The 15,411-nt window shown below is 42.0% G+C and overlaps 1 protein-coding gene across 6 annotated transcripts in view; it reads right to left on the bottom strand.

Annotated features, from left to right (window-relative positions):
• Nucleotides 1-15,411, bottom strand: part of LOC140728289 (melanophilin-like) — a 265,392-nt gene that overhangs the window by 67,879 nt on the left and 182,102 nt on the right. For 5 of the 6 annotated variants that reach the window (XM_073046792.1, XM_073046791.1, XM_073046790.1 and 2 more), the window contains one exon: nt 7,665-7,886. The exons of the other annotated variant lie outside the window; for it this stretch is intronic. In XM_073046792.1, coding sequence (XP_072902893.1) covers nt 7,665-7,886 — 222 coding nt within the window. The remainder of the gene's footprint in view (nt 1-7,664; nt 7,887-15,411) is intronic. 6 annotated transcript variants of the gene reach the window in all.

Below are 15,411 nucleotides of genomic sequence, written 5' to 3'. Positions count from 1 at the left end.
CTTGATTTACTATGGGAATATTTTACTCAAACTGAAGAGTAAAAGTGCAAAAGAAAAGCTTCACAAGAGCGTTGCTGGAGCTGGATGGCTTAAGTTAGAAGAGACTAGACAGGCTGGGGGAGATAGACGTGATCTTACAGAAGTTTATAAAATCATGAAGGTTATAGATAAGGTGAATACACGAGATTCTGCAGTTGCTGGAAATCCAGAGTAAAAAATACAAAATGCAGAAGGAACTCAGCAGGTCTGGCAGCAGCTATGGAGAGGAATAAACAGTCGACGTTTCAGGCTGAGACAGTTCGTTGGGACTCAGTCCAAAATGTTGACTGTTTATTCCTTTCCATAGATATGAGTTCCTCCAGCAGCTTGTGTGTGTTACTATAGATAAAGTGGATGGTCACAGGGAGGGTGGATGGGTAGGGAGTGCCTAAAACTGGAGGACACTGATTTAAGGTAGGAGTGGAAAAACTTAAAGGGGATCTGATGTTTTTCACACAGAATGGAGGGTATGTGAATTACGTTGCCAGCGGAAGTGTTAGAGGTAGGTACAATTACAATCTCAAAAGAGATTCGCACAGGCTCATGATTAGGAAAGGTTTTAGGAGATAAGGGCCAAATGCAGGCAAATGGTCTAGCACGGAACAGTACAGCAGTTGGGTTGGATGACCTGGACAGAAGGACCTAGTTCCATGTTGTATAAATCTATGACGAAGTTTAATGAGGCAGAGAGAAACTCTTGGTGAAATTTCTTAGATCTCATCTAAGAAATCATAAATTTGGCCCTTTTGAATTAACAGCTTATAACAAAAAGGTCGCCTGAAAGAGGCACCGAAGTTCAAAGTATTTCACATCCATAAAAGAAGGAGTTCTAAAGAAAGAAAGAAATAAGGAAGTAAGACAACATTCAGGACAAAGTATTTTGAGCTTGGGAGGTAAAGAAAGTTTAGAAGAAGAACAGACAGTTATTATATTGGATTCAAGAAAAATAATGAATATTGAGCAGACTGAACAATACTAAAAGTCCAATAAAAATTCCATCTGATTAGAAATTAAGATCAGCATGTTGTTTCATTTACAGACAGGCATTCTATCATCCCACCACAAGATGGTGATCAAGCTACAGGATAATTTCTGTGAAGGTGTTGCACAGCGCTTTACCTATCTATCAAGGACACATTATAGACTTTGTTTTCAGCTGACCAGACTTTAATTCTCTCTACTGTTTCAAACAAGGCATCTTGCAACCTGGTAACAGTAAGCAAAGTAGGTACTAGTTACTTGTGCCCATAATCCAAATGCATTCAATTTTCCTTATTCTGCACCAAATGTATCAAAACTGACTGAAATGATCCCACCCAAATAATTCCACTCCTGGATTAATCTTGTTTCTAAGAGTATAAATTAAAATTTTAATGTTAAATGCAATAGGAAATGCAATCAAATTCCTTTCAATTAACATTTTGCATATGATTTGTACTGATTTACTGAGAGCAAAGTAGTATTTCCTGATTTGTACTGATTTAATGAGACCGATATTCTGTCTCCTGTTTCTTCAAATTTGATTTATGGCAATGAGTATGAAGCAATCAAAACGTTGAAAGTTTTCATGGTCAGGTATATTCTTCTTCCTCTCTAAGATATTGGAAACTAGTCAATAATTCAAACTAACATCTCAGGTACTTTATTATATAAAAGAAAATAATTTTCACACTCTCACAGAGACAGAGGCTCTCTGGCAAGTCCCACGTTAGACAACGTGGAAGGAACAGAGAGCGGTTGGTCACATAACACAATTCTTAAAGTGACATCAGTAATATTAGATATGAAAACATTCCAGGACCCCATTTCGCATGTTGTCTTTCACCTGTTAAACTCACCAGGCCATGTTCCCTCTGCTTCCTTTAAACTCACCTGCTATTGTTTCCTTTGAACTTACTGGAGCCTCAGTTGCCAAGCTACATTTTAAACTACTTAATCTGCATCTCCTTTGCCCTCTTTAAATCACCAAATATTATTTCCAATGTTTCCCTTAAACTCACCTGAGCTGCACTTCCTGTTCCCCCTTCAAACTCACTGAGGCTGTTTCCTGCACTCCTTTTAAACTCACTAGGGCCCTGTTTCTTGTGCTGCCTTTTAAACTCATCAGGTTCACTGATGATTATTGTTCTACACTGTAACAAATATAGAAAAAAAATCAAAAGTGTGCCGAGAAACCAATACAACACACAAGATGCAGGGGGATCTCAGCAGGTCAGGCAGCATCTATGGAAATGAATAAACAGTTGACGTTTCACACCAAGACCCCTCCTCAGGACTGAAAAGGACAAGGGAAAAAGCCAGAATAGATAGGTGAGGGTGGGGGAGGAGGCTTGCTGGAAGGTGAAAGCTGAAGTCAGGAGGGTGGAAAATGTGAGAAGGTGATGGAATCTGATAGGAGAGGACAGTGGACAATCGGAGAAAGGGACAGAGGGGACCCAGGGAGAGAAGTGGTAAAAGGCCAGAGTAGGGAATAGAGGATGAGGGGAGTGGGAGAAAATTTTTTTTACTGGATGGAGAAATCTACATTTATGCCACCAGGTGGGAAGCTACTCAGATGGAATACAAGGTGTTGCTCCTCCAACCTGAGGGTGGCCTCATTTTGGAGCAAGGGGAGCCAAGGACTGATATGTTTGAGTGGGAATGGGAATTGGAATTAAAATGTTTGGCTGCCACCAATGTAGAGAAGGCCACATCAGGAGAACTGGGCACAATAGACGACTTCAGCAGACTTGCAGGTGAAGTGTTGCCTCACCTGGAAGGATTGTTTGGGGCTTTGACTGGAGATGAGGGAGGGGTGAATGGGTAGGTGTAGCACTTCAGCCGCTTGCAGTGTTAAATGCCGGGAGGGAGATTAATAGGGACAAGGTTGACAAGGGATTGAAACGCAGAGGAATGTAGGGGTGGGGAGATAAAGGTACTTTTAGTGGTAGGATCCCGTTGGAGATGGCCGCAGTTGCAGAGGATGATGTGTTGGATGTGGAGTCTTATGGGGCGGTAGATAAGGACAAGAGGAACTCTATCACTGTTAAGGTGGCAGGAAGATGGTTTGAGTGTGGATGTTCGGGAAATGGAGGAGATATGGGTGAGGGCAGAATCAATAGCAGAGGAAGGGAAATTCTGTTCATTGAAGAAGGAAGGCATCTCAGATGTCCTGAAGGAAAGCCACATCCTGACAGCAGATGCGGCAAAGGTGAAGGAACTGAGAAAAGGGAATAGCATTTTTACAGGAAACAGGGTGGGAAGATGTATAGTCAAGATAACTGTGGGAATCAGTAAGTTTATAAAATATGTTGGTTGGCAGTTTATCTCCAAAGATGGAGACAGAGAGATTGAGAAAGCGGAGGGAGGTGTCAGAAATGGGCCAAATGAATTTAAGGGCAGGGTGGAAGCTAGGGGCACAGTCAATGACAGCAGCACCAATGCAGTCATCAATGTAGTGGAGGAAGAATTGGGCAGGGTTACCAGGGAAGGCTTCGAACTTGGACTGTTCTCTGTAGTCAACAAAGAGGCAAGCATAACTGGGGCCTAAGCGAGTGCCCATGGCTATCCCTTGAACCTGGAGGGAGTGGGAGGAGCTGAAGGAATATTTGTTGAGGGTGAGGACCAATTCTGCCAGACGGAGGATGGTGGTGGTGGAGGAGAACTAGTTGGTTCTTTTGTCAAGAAAGAAGTGGAGAGCTTAGAGGCCTTCTTGATGGGGGATAGAAGCAAATGGGGACTTAACACTGATGGTGAAGATGAGGCGGTCAGGGCCAGGGAATTGACGAGATCGAGGACATGAGAAATGTCACAGATGTGGGTGTGAAGGGACTGAACCAAGGGGGATAGAACAGAACAAGTTCAGTGAGGTGGGAGCAGGCAGAGACATTGGGCTTACCCGGACAGCCAGGTTTGTTATTCTTGGGTAGGAGGTAGAAGTGAGCAGTGTGGGTAAGGGAACTATGAGTTTGGTGTCAGATTATGGGAGTTCTCCAGAGTTGAGATCAATGATGGTGTCAGAGACAGATTTCTGATGGTCCAGAGTGGGGTCCTCTTCAAGGGGTAGGGATGAGGAGGTGTCTGAGAGTTGCCACCTGGCCTCAGCAAGGTAGAGGACAGTGCTTCACACTACAACAGCACCCCCTTGACAGCATTGGTATCCAATAATCCGGGGAATCTGCCTGAATGGCACTGGTAACGTCTCAAGGTTGCTGCGTTATGAGAATTTTACTGTGGTTAGTAATTCAAACTAATAGGAAGGGTACTTTATTGAAAGCAAATCTTACAGAAATATTTTCTGAGGGATGTGATTAGCCCACACTTTGAAAAGTGTGGGTTCTTCAGGGATAGTCAGCATGGCTTTGTCATTGGGGGATCCTGTCAATTGAATGGAGTTCTTTGAAGAAGTAAATAATAAATGAGAGCAGAGTGACCAGTGAAGTCTTTGCAAAGTCTTAATGGAAGAATAGAGCCCATGGTAACAAAGGCAAGTTGACATAATGGGTTGGTTTTGTGATTGGAGGTGTCCTCGGGGATCAGGCTGGGAACCTTACTGTTTGTCACACAGAACAACAATTTGGATGTTATCAGTAAACTTACTGATGACATGGAAAATTGGTGTTGTTGATAGTGAGGAGGTTAGTCATAAGTTACAGAGGATATTGATTAGGTGGTGGGATGGACAAAGCCATGGCAAATGCAACTTCACAGTGATAAATGCAACATGGGTGATCTAATAGGGTAGGGATCTTTGTGTACAAACGTATACATTGCTTCAAGTGGCAGCACAAGAAGACGGGATGGTGAAGAAGGCATACAGTGTGCTCTTCTTCACAAGACATTACAGAATTTTAGAACAGGGAGGTTATTGCAAAAGTTTATAAAAATCTGGCTAGGCCACAGCTCTGATATTGTGTGTGGTTCTGGTCATCACACTGTAGGAGAAAGTGAATGTAATGGAGCGGATTTACCAAGATGTTGCCTGGGGTAGAACATTTCAATTCTGAGAAGGCTTTCTCCATATGGTTATGTCTGAAACCAGAGGGTAAAGGCTGAAGGTGATGAGTAAAGAGGTCAGAGAGTACCTGATGAAAGATTTCTTCTTTCAAAGAGTGATTGTTATATTAAACATAAAGCCTGAGAAGTTGTTAGAGGCAGATACAACCATGACATTTAAAATGTATATGAGCATTTGAATCGCCAAAGCATTGTAGGCTAAAACGTGAATGTTAGTACATGGGATTATTATAGGTGGGTACTTGATGATCGCATGGAATCCCTGGCTCATTCCAAAAATCAAGCAGCTAACAACTCCCTGTATCATAAGTATAACAAGCATTTCATATATTAGCTATACAAAAGTATTAAGCACTGGCAGCTGAGGAAATCCTACTGGCAGACACAGAGGGCAAGTCATAGGCAATGGCGGATATCAAGAGAAAGGTGAGTGAACAACCTTGAGAAACTTTCAACAACACTAATAGAAATCTACCTGGTTCAAATATCACATTCAGATTTTGCACTATTCTCACTTAATCTGTGACAAAATTAACTCTTCATCTGAGGTTTTCAAATTGTCTTGTTCATTATAGCAATCCTCGTCTCACTGATGGATGCAATTCTACCCATCCAAATAGTCATTCTAAATATCCTGGCACCTTCCATTCAGAGGAACAGAATAAACATTATACATAATATATACATTATATAGTCAAGTCACTTTTTGTTGTTGTTTCGACCATAACTGCTGGTACAGTAAACAGTAAAACAAGACAACGTTTTTCAGGACCATGGTGCTACATGAACAATACAAGAACTACACTGAACTATGTGAAAACAACACAAAAACTACACTAGACTACAGACCTACCCAGAACTGCATAAAGTACACAGAACAGTGCAGGCATTGCAATAAATAATAAACAAGACAACAGGCACACAGAGGTCAGTGGGTTGGTTATCCGATGGCTTGGGGGAAAATCTGTTACATAAACAAACAGCTGAATGGCGGCATCCGGGAATTCCGTCCATTTCTGTACTCCTGCCGAGTATTTCGTTGCCACAGATGTAGTCCAATTTAATGTCCATTGGAGAGCAGAATGGACAGGAGAGCCGGCCGGCTAGGGTTTGCTTTTTTCCTGGCACAGACTCCTGCCCGCTCACCTCGCTTCCACTTCCTCGCACACCGCCTTCGACGTCCCCACCTCCGGTCACTGGCATGAGGCGACTCCGAGGACTGCAGGCCCGATTCCCTCAGCAAGCCAAGGTTGCGCAGTCTAACCAGCAGATTTTCCTGAAGGTTTGTTTTTGGGCAATCTCTGTATTGCAGCATTATCTGGCGATGGTAGATAGTCGCTCTGTTATCCGTTGCCCTAAACCCTAATCGTACCTTAAAATTAAATTTAAAAAAACTAAAATAAAGTAGCACCAGATCCGAAAGGCCGCTGCTGCCGTGTGCCGCGCTGCCTACTATTTTAAATATATATAACAGTTAAATTAAATAATATTAATAATATTAAATAAAAATAAAAAAGGTAGTGAGTAATGCTCATGGATTCAATGTCCATTTAGAAATTGGATAGCAGAGGGGTAGAAGCTGTTCCTGAATGGTTGAGTGTGTCCTTTCAGGCTTTTGTACCTCCTTTCCGATGGTAGCAATAAGATCAAGGCATTACCTGGGTGATAGTGGTCCTTAATGACGAATGCCTCTTTCTTGAGGCATCACTCCTTGAAGATGACCTCGATACTAGAGGCTAATGCCCATGATACAGCTGACTAAGCTTACAACTCTCTGCAGTTTATTTTGATCCTGTGCAGTGCCCCCTCCCCCAGCCACAATACCAGACGGTAACGCAGCCAGTTGGAATGCTCTCCATGGTACATATGTAGAGATTTGCAAGTGTTTATGGTGGCATACCAAATCTCCTCAAAATCCTAATGAAATATAGATGCTGTCTTGCCTTCTTTGCAGGTGCATCAATATGTTGGGCCCAGGAGAGATCCTCAGAAATATTGACACCCCAGAACTAGAAATTGCTCACTCATTCCATTTCTGATCCTTCTATGAGGACTAGTGTATTCCCTTGGCTTACCCTTTTTGAAGTCCACAATCAGTTCTTTGGTCTTTTAGAATATCTGGCATAAATGTTGTTGTAATTAATACAAAAGCAAATTTGAAGAACAGACTGCTGGATTGGGAACTCCATGAGGTTTGTCTCATGCTTTACCATTAATTCTCTCCCTTACAAAATATCAAACTCAATTCCCAAACCTCAATCTTACCCCTGATTTTCATCAAGTGCAGGTCCCAATTCTCCCAATCATTCAATTCTCCGAGGAATAAAAAAAACCCAGAGGACATCAACAAGCTTTCATGATAAAAAGATTAACAGATTCTACATGGGGTTAATATAGAAAAAAATATGCTCTGAGTTAGATCAGCCACAATCTTATTCATTAGAGAAGCAGATGTGGGGGGAGGGGGTGTGAGTCAATTGGCATACACTTGTTTCCATATGAAAGGTACCTGCATTAAAAAGGGTATTGCATGGGAGTGCAGCAAACTTGGGGTGTCCACGCATTAAGAACAGGGAGAAGAATACAAGGGGTTCATGCATAAGGATAACCAGTTTTATCTATTTTCTCACCTGACAATCCAACAGGAATCACACACCCAGCCATATTCCTTTTTGTTGTATTTGCTACACCTTTTGCAGGTGTTGAGAGAACAATCCAGACATCGACGTTTGCCATTCACCAAAAATTGAAATGGTTCCAGGCAGAGAATGCAGTGGCCTTCATTAAATTTCACTTGCCTTGTTAGAAACTTCCTTTTAAACCTTTCTTCCTCAATCTTACATTTCAGTTCCCTGGATGACAGGACAGAAGGTAAAAAGACAGGGTGGAGATATAGAGAAAAAGATGAGTGAGTCAAACCAAAAGAAAAATAGATGCACTTATCAGAAAATCTGGCATAGAGTTTGATACAATTCATTCTGCAATCTGATGGTTTTCATAGCAAAGTAAATATTAAACACTGAGTACAAAGTTGTTCCCAAACTGAGGGAATGTAAAATTTGTGTATATGTAGGACTGATAAGGAATTCAGGTGCAAATTCCTTTAGGATTGCCTGAGCTTGCAACCCAAATTCCCAAGGAATTAGTGTGTAAAGTAGCAGTGTATGAACCTTGTTAAAATGAAGGAAAATCCAGCCTTGCATTTGAAAGTGCAATGCATATTCTAAATCGTCTTTAAAATTTGTAGAACCAGATACCTGTTATGTTTCGTAACTCCAAAGCATTAAACTAATCCAGAGGAAACAGGCAGCTGGGAGTGTGAGTCTATACTGAAAGTAGATCAATACCCTCTGCCCGGAATTGAGGATCTTTTTTCAAAACTTTCTTAACGTTTATACTTTAAGCGAGGTGTGCACTTACACTTGGTCGCGTCATGATGTATGCATTACATATAACCCGTAAAGAATTATTTAAAGAAAGCTTAATCAAACAATATACTTAGAATATTACTCAAATTTTACTGAAGTATTAAATACACAACACTCCTCCCTGTTTAGCTATGAACTCAACAGGAAAAGCATCTGAATTATAGACACAGTAGACTTTATAACACAAATACTACACAAGACATCCACAGCATAATAAATTTTAAATGATCCCATTCAGGCATGAAGATCTAATCACTGTGGAGGCTTTCTTACTCCTGAGATAACGTTATTCTTGACAAGGGGATTTACTCTGCTTGGCGGTTGCGAGTTGTGGCTATGAAACAATTTCACGATCTGGGTTCTCTGCTGTGGTGTTTATAGGAGTCGACTCTGGAACTGCAGGAAGTGGTTCCGACAGATCTGAACACCTTCCTTCTGGATGTGTGGATCATACTGTGTGAGCACAGTGTCTGACGTCACTATTTCCTTTACCTTTTTGAAAGCCACCTCGCATGGTTTTGTTCAATGCTATTTCTTCTGTAGTAATGAGTTCAAGGGGTGGAGCACAGTAGCCAAGTTTGGCAGGACCCTGTTCTAGTAACTGACAAATCCTAAAAAGGACTGCAACTGTGACACATCCTTTGGCCTTGGGGCATCCATCACTGCATGAATTTTTTCAGCACACTTGTGTAATTCTCGTATATTAGTGGTGTGACCACAGTAAATGATGCTTGTTTTCAAGAATTCATACTTGTTGTGTTGTGCTCTGTGCCCATAATCTTCTAATCTCTTTAACACTCTCTTGAGGTTTCGGAGATGTTCCTCATCATCCCTGCCAGTCACAATGATGTCACCCAAGTACCACTGAGTGCCTGGGCAGCCTTGCATCTCCTGGTCCATAGCTTTCTGCCAGAGTGCATGTGTAAATTCTACCTCAAAAATACCTATGATGGGAAACACTTTGGAGTCTTCCATCTCCATCTGTAGGTAGACTTCAGCTGTCCACTTTGCTGAACCGTTTCACTCCAGAAAGTTTTGCAAAAATATCCTCTATTCTGTGCAGAGGGTATAGATCTACTTTCAGTACTGAGTTGATGTTGACCTTAAAATCACCACAGAGCCTGACAGACCCATTCTTCTTGGCTACTGGGATCACTGGCGTTGTCCAGGAGCTCCACTCAACCATGGAAAATATTCCTTCAGCCTCTATGTGATCTAGCTCACTGGCTACTTTATAACAGATTGTATAATGAACTGGACTGGTGTTGAAAAGCTTGGGTAAAGCATTTTCATTTAACAATATTTTTCCCTTAATATGCTGGAATTTTCCATTGTTATCCTTGAACAAGGCTGTGGCATCATCCTGTATCTTTCTTAATTTGCCTTCAGTTGACGTTGTTACAGGGGATGTGGCATGCAGATGATGCATGCATCTCCAATCAATTTGTAGTTGTCTGAGCCAATCTTGCCCCCACAATGCTGGACCTCCTGATTTTTCCACCTACAAGCCTGATGTGGCTTGTTAGTTGTTGTATTTCACTGTTACAAATGTTATTCCCACAGGAGTTATATTTTCTCCAGTATGTTTTTAGTTGGATATCTATAGGCTTCAGTTTAAAATCTTTGAAAAGCTGTTCAAACTCATTTTGTGAAATGACTGAATTAGCTGAGCTAGTATCCAATTCCACTTTGATTAATTTGTCATTCACTTCTAGAACAAGCCATCTTGCTTGTCAAACCCACTGACTCTCACAGCTACCCAGACTATATGTCCTCTCACCATATGACATGTAAAAATGCCATCCCATTCTCTGAATTCCTCTGTCTCCACCACATCTGCTGTCAGGATGAGGCTTTTCATTCTGAAAGAAGATGTTCTCCTTCTTCGAAGAAAGGGGCTTCCCTTCCTATACTATCAACGATGCCCTCAATGCATCTCTTCCAGTTCACCCACGTCTGCCCTTACCCCATCCTTCTGACACTGCTTCAGGGATAGGGTTCCTCTTATCCTCACCTACCACCTCATCAGTCTCTATGTCCAGGACATAATTCTCCTTAAATTCTGCCATCTCCATCAGGATCCCACCACAAAGCACAACTTTCCCTCCTCCCCACTTTCTGCTTTCCACAGGGATCGCTCCCTACGCAACTCCCTTGTCCATTCGTCCCTCCCCACTGATATCCCTCCTGGCACTTATCCTTGCAAATGGAACAACTGCTACGCATGCCCCTACACCTTCTCCCTCACTACTATTCAGAGCCTGAAACAGTCCTTCCAGGTGAGGCAACACTTCACCTGTGAGTCTATTGGGGTCATAGACTGTATCCGTTGCTTCCAGTGTGGCCTCCTGTATATCAGTGAGACCTGAAGTAGACTGGGAGACTGCGTCACTGAGCTCCTAAGCTCCATCCACCCGAAAAAGTGGGATCTCCCAGTTGTCATCCATTTTAATCCACTTCCCATTCCCATATGTTCATCCATGGCCTCCTCTGAGGCCCACTCAGGTTGGAGGAGCAACACCTTATATTATGTTTCGGTAGCTTCCAACTTGATGGCATGAACATCAATTTCTTGAACTTCTGGTAATGCTCCCCACATCACCTTCACCATTCCCCATTCCCTTTTCCCTCTCTCACCTTATCTCGTAACCTGCCTTTCACCCCTCTCTGGTGCTCCTCCCCTTTTCTTTATTCCATGGCCTTCTGTCCTCTCCTATCAGACTCCAGTCCTGTATCTCTTTCACCAATCAACTTCCCAGCTCTTTACTTCACACCTCCCCCCTCCCAGTTTTACTTATCACCTTGTGCTTCTTCCTCCCCTCCCTCCATCTTTTAACTCTCCCACTCATCTTTTTTTATCCAGTCCTGTTCAAGGGTCTCGGCCCAATACAACGACTGTTTATTCTTTTCAATAGATACTGCCTGGCCTGCGGAGTTCCTTTGGCATTTTGTGTGTGTTGCTAGGATTTCCAGCATCTGCAGATTTTCTCTTCTTTTTGCTTGTCTATTCTTAATCCTCACATTGTAAATCTCAAGGCTACCTCATCCTGCATCACTCTCATATTAACAAAACTTTTCTTTGACAGTGTGCAGATTAGTGCTCTTTTTGAAATTGCTTCTTGACATTTTATCTTTCTGTCTTCTCTGTGCAGTCCACTTATTTTTGTCTGCTTGGCATGCTGTTTTTATGTTTCCCTTTGTTGCATTTTCTGCAAGTTTTGCATTTAAATCTGCTGTGGTCTGGTGTATGTGAGCCCCTGCCTCAGTGGTAACGCCATTTGTTCGGCCAGGCCAGTTTCTGTTTAGACATTGCAATTTTGTTCATGCTCACTTTGATTCCTGGCTGTAAATCAACTACCGTACATCTTTGTCTACTGTTTCCATAGACACAGCCTTGTAGGGTGCCTTTGGTTCTTGAAAGATACTTCAGGCAAAAATTAGATTTTGTAATAAATTGCAACTAAATTAGTAATCACGATAATAATGTTTGAACATTCAGTCATTGAATCCTATTCAGGTTTTAGCTATTCTATAACATTTTCCCCAGAGTTACTTCAGTCACCTGAGACAACTTCATTCCATTTCATTTATAAAAATAGATATGACTGATCAGTCCTCTATGCACAAAATATTGGAGTAAAGATTAAAAATAGGTAATTGGAAGTAGGCGCTTGTGCTTTGGCTATCTTTTAAAATTGAAAAAATTCAAGTCCTAAAATCATTAAGTGATGGGAACATCATCTGATCATAACTAGGATCAGTTAGAAAGACATAATAGGGACATGTTTTCTGCAGCATGAAAAACCTGCTTGGAGGGGAATCAACAGCATGCACCAATTTCTTCAGCAGAATCCTCAAAGTATTTTATTTTTATGTACAGCGCAGCCTATTGGGTCTTGCTGTTGCAACGAATGAGGCGAACCCAAGCGCAGGACACAGGCACGGAGGTTGCGTTAGGATGTAGATGCGGGCGTGAGCGTTGAACGGCAAACAGGAGAGTGTGCAGGAAGGCAGCAGACAGGCAGAACTTATCTTGACACAGAGCGTAGAAAGGGAAGTGGCAGACAAAACTTTTCTTAGCATGGAGAGACGGAGTTACACAGGTAAACCTCGGTGCTGAAGTAAACTTAAAAGACATCTTGACACAGACAGACTGAGTTTCACAGGTAAACCTTGGGACTGGAGTAGGACTTAGAAAACTTATCTTGACACGAAGAAACTGAGTATCACAGGTAATTCTCAGTATTGAAGCAAAACTTAGATCACACAGTTCTAAGCGGCCGGGAAACATTAATTACCACACAGGCAAAACCAACGAACTGGCAACTAGTGGGTGCAAAGCCAGGGTTCTTATGCTGCAGGTCTTGATGAGAACCAGGTGTGCCGCCATCAAAGGAAATTAGGAGAAAATGGGGAAATTAATGGTCGGAACCATGGCACAATCAAAGGGAATTAGGAGAAAATGAGGAATTAATGGTCGAGACCGTGACACTTGCCCACATTTGCACAGAGAGCTTCAATGCATTTCCATAGTGATTTATTACCCCCGCTTATAACTGTCTCATTCACACTTCTGCCTAGTGGTAAATTCACTCCACAAGTAGGAACTTACTTGTTTTTCTGCCAATTTCTTTCATAATATTAAAAAAATCATGATTAGGTCACTTGAAAGACTTCCCTTTGCCAAAGAAATGACATTTTAATTCCATCTTAATAACTGGACTCATTAGTATTGACTTTGTATCTGCTTTATATCCCTTTTTGAAAAATATGAATTCTGAATTTAAATTTCAAGAGATTTTACTTCCTGCCATATTCACTATATGGATGCTGTAGCTGTCAAATGTAAATATAAAATCAGTTGTCACAGCTGTAAAGGAAAAGTGACTATTTCTGTGATGTCTTCATCTTCTCATATTTGAGATGTTAGTGTTCTATGAAGACTCCATCTCTCTGATCCACTTACATTTGTAACAGTGGTTGAGGTCATCTTTCTGGGAGCTTACTGTTACCAAAAAGCAGTTCCTTCCTAGTAGAATAATATGCAAAGATGATTAAATCTTTGTGAATGATTATTTTTCCTTATCCTGTCCATAGCTAATGTTTTATGCTAGAAAGCCCACTAAGTGATAATCAGGACAGGCAGTCTGGTTGATTTTGCACGTTTATCCCATTAAATGGCAACTCTTATTACCACGGTAGCTGAGGCTGTCACATACTAGGACCCATCTGATCCGTATGGTACGACTGTACTAAGGTGTCACGTATAGATTATTAAAGGAAATTAGAGAATTTGGTAATGGGAATAATTCATTTGCACAACTTGTGAATTGGTTAATGGAATGAAAACACATTATGGGAACAATGTGCTTGCATTGGAGAAGGTGCACAGGAGATTCACGGGGATGTGCCTGGACATCTCCTCCACAGTCTCCATCAGCACAGGTGCACCACAAGGCTGTGTGCTTAGACCTCTGTTCTACTCGCTTTTTTATTATTACTGTGAGGCTAGGTACAGCTCCAACGCCATATTTAAATTTGCTGATGACACCACTGCTATTGGCTGAATCAAAGGTGGGGACAAATCAGCATATAGGGGCGTGTTGGATAATCTAGTTGGGTGGTGCCACTCCACAACCTCTCACTCAACGTCAGCAAAACCAAACAGCTGATAATTGACTTCAGAAGGAAGAAGTTGGGGTCTATGAGCCAGTGCTCATTAGGGTATTAGAGGTGGAATGTGCAAGTAACTTAAAATTCCTGGGCATTACCACATCAAAAAATGAAAGAGCTGACTGTGGATTCCAGGAGGAATGCAGACAGGCTCAAGCTGATCAACATCAATAGGACTGCAGTTGAGAGGGTGAGTAGTTTGAAGTTTCTCGGTATACACATCACCGATAATCTCACCTGGACTGTGCACACTGGCCGCATGGCAAAAAAAGCACAACAGCATCTCTTCCACCTTAGGCGACTGCAAAAGCTCAGCATGAGCCCCCAAATCATTAAGATCTTCTAAAGGGGCACCATTTGAGCATCCTGACTCACTGTATCACTGCCTGGCATGGGAGCTGCACCAACCTTGATCGCTGGGCACTGCAGAGAGTGGTATGGACAGCCCAGTGCATCTGTGGATGTGAACTTCCCCCCATTGAGGACATTTACAGCAGCAGGCGCGTAAAAAAAAAGGCCTGGAAGATCATCAGGGATCACCCCAATCATAAACTGTTTCAGCTGCTTCTGTCTGGCAAATGGTACTGAGCATTAAAGTCAGGGCCAACAGGCTATGGGACAGCTTTTTTCTACAAGCCATTAGACTTTTAAATTCACATGTCTGTACATTGCGATGGAGCCAAAACTCAGAGTTTTACTCCCTCACGTTTTGGGATGGATGTAGGTTTTCAATAAATTCAAATTCTAATAAGTCAGAGGATCTGTCCTGGGACCAGCATGTAAATACTGTTTCAAAGAAAGCTCTCCACTTTCTTAGAAGTTTGCACATTTTCGTCATCTATAAATGTACAGTGGAGGGTATCCTGATTCTTTGCATCACGGCCTGGTACGGAACCATCAATGCTCAAGAATGGAAAAGCCTACAAAACATGGTGGATATAGCCCATTTCAACACAGGAAAAGCTCTCCCCACCATTAAGCGTATCTAGAAATAGCACTGCCACAAGAAAGCAGCATCCATCAGCCTCCATATCCATGCCAGGCTCTCTTCCTGCGCTGGCATCAGGAAGGAATTGCATGAGTCTTAGATTCCGTATCACCAAGTTCAGGAACAGTTATTACCCTACAACCATCAGGCTCCTAAACTAGAGTGGGCAATTCCTCTCACCACAACACAGAACTGAACGCTGACCATAACCTATGGACTCAGGTTCAATGAATTGTCAACCCATGTTCTCAGTATTAATTATTTATTATTTTTTCTTTGTATTTGCAC

Source organism: Hemitrygon akajei, chromosome 5, assembly GCF_048418815.1.
Source record: "Hemitrygon akajei chromosome 5, sHemAka1.3, whole genome shotgun sequence".
In the NCBI taxonomy this organism is placed as follows: domain Eukaryota; kingdom Metazoa; phylum Chordata; class Chondrichthyes; order Myliobatiformes; family Dasyatidae; genus Hemitrygon; species Hemitrygon akajei.
This window is presented reverse-complemented; position numbering and strand designations above follow the sequence as displayed.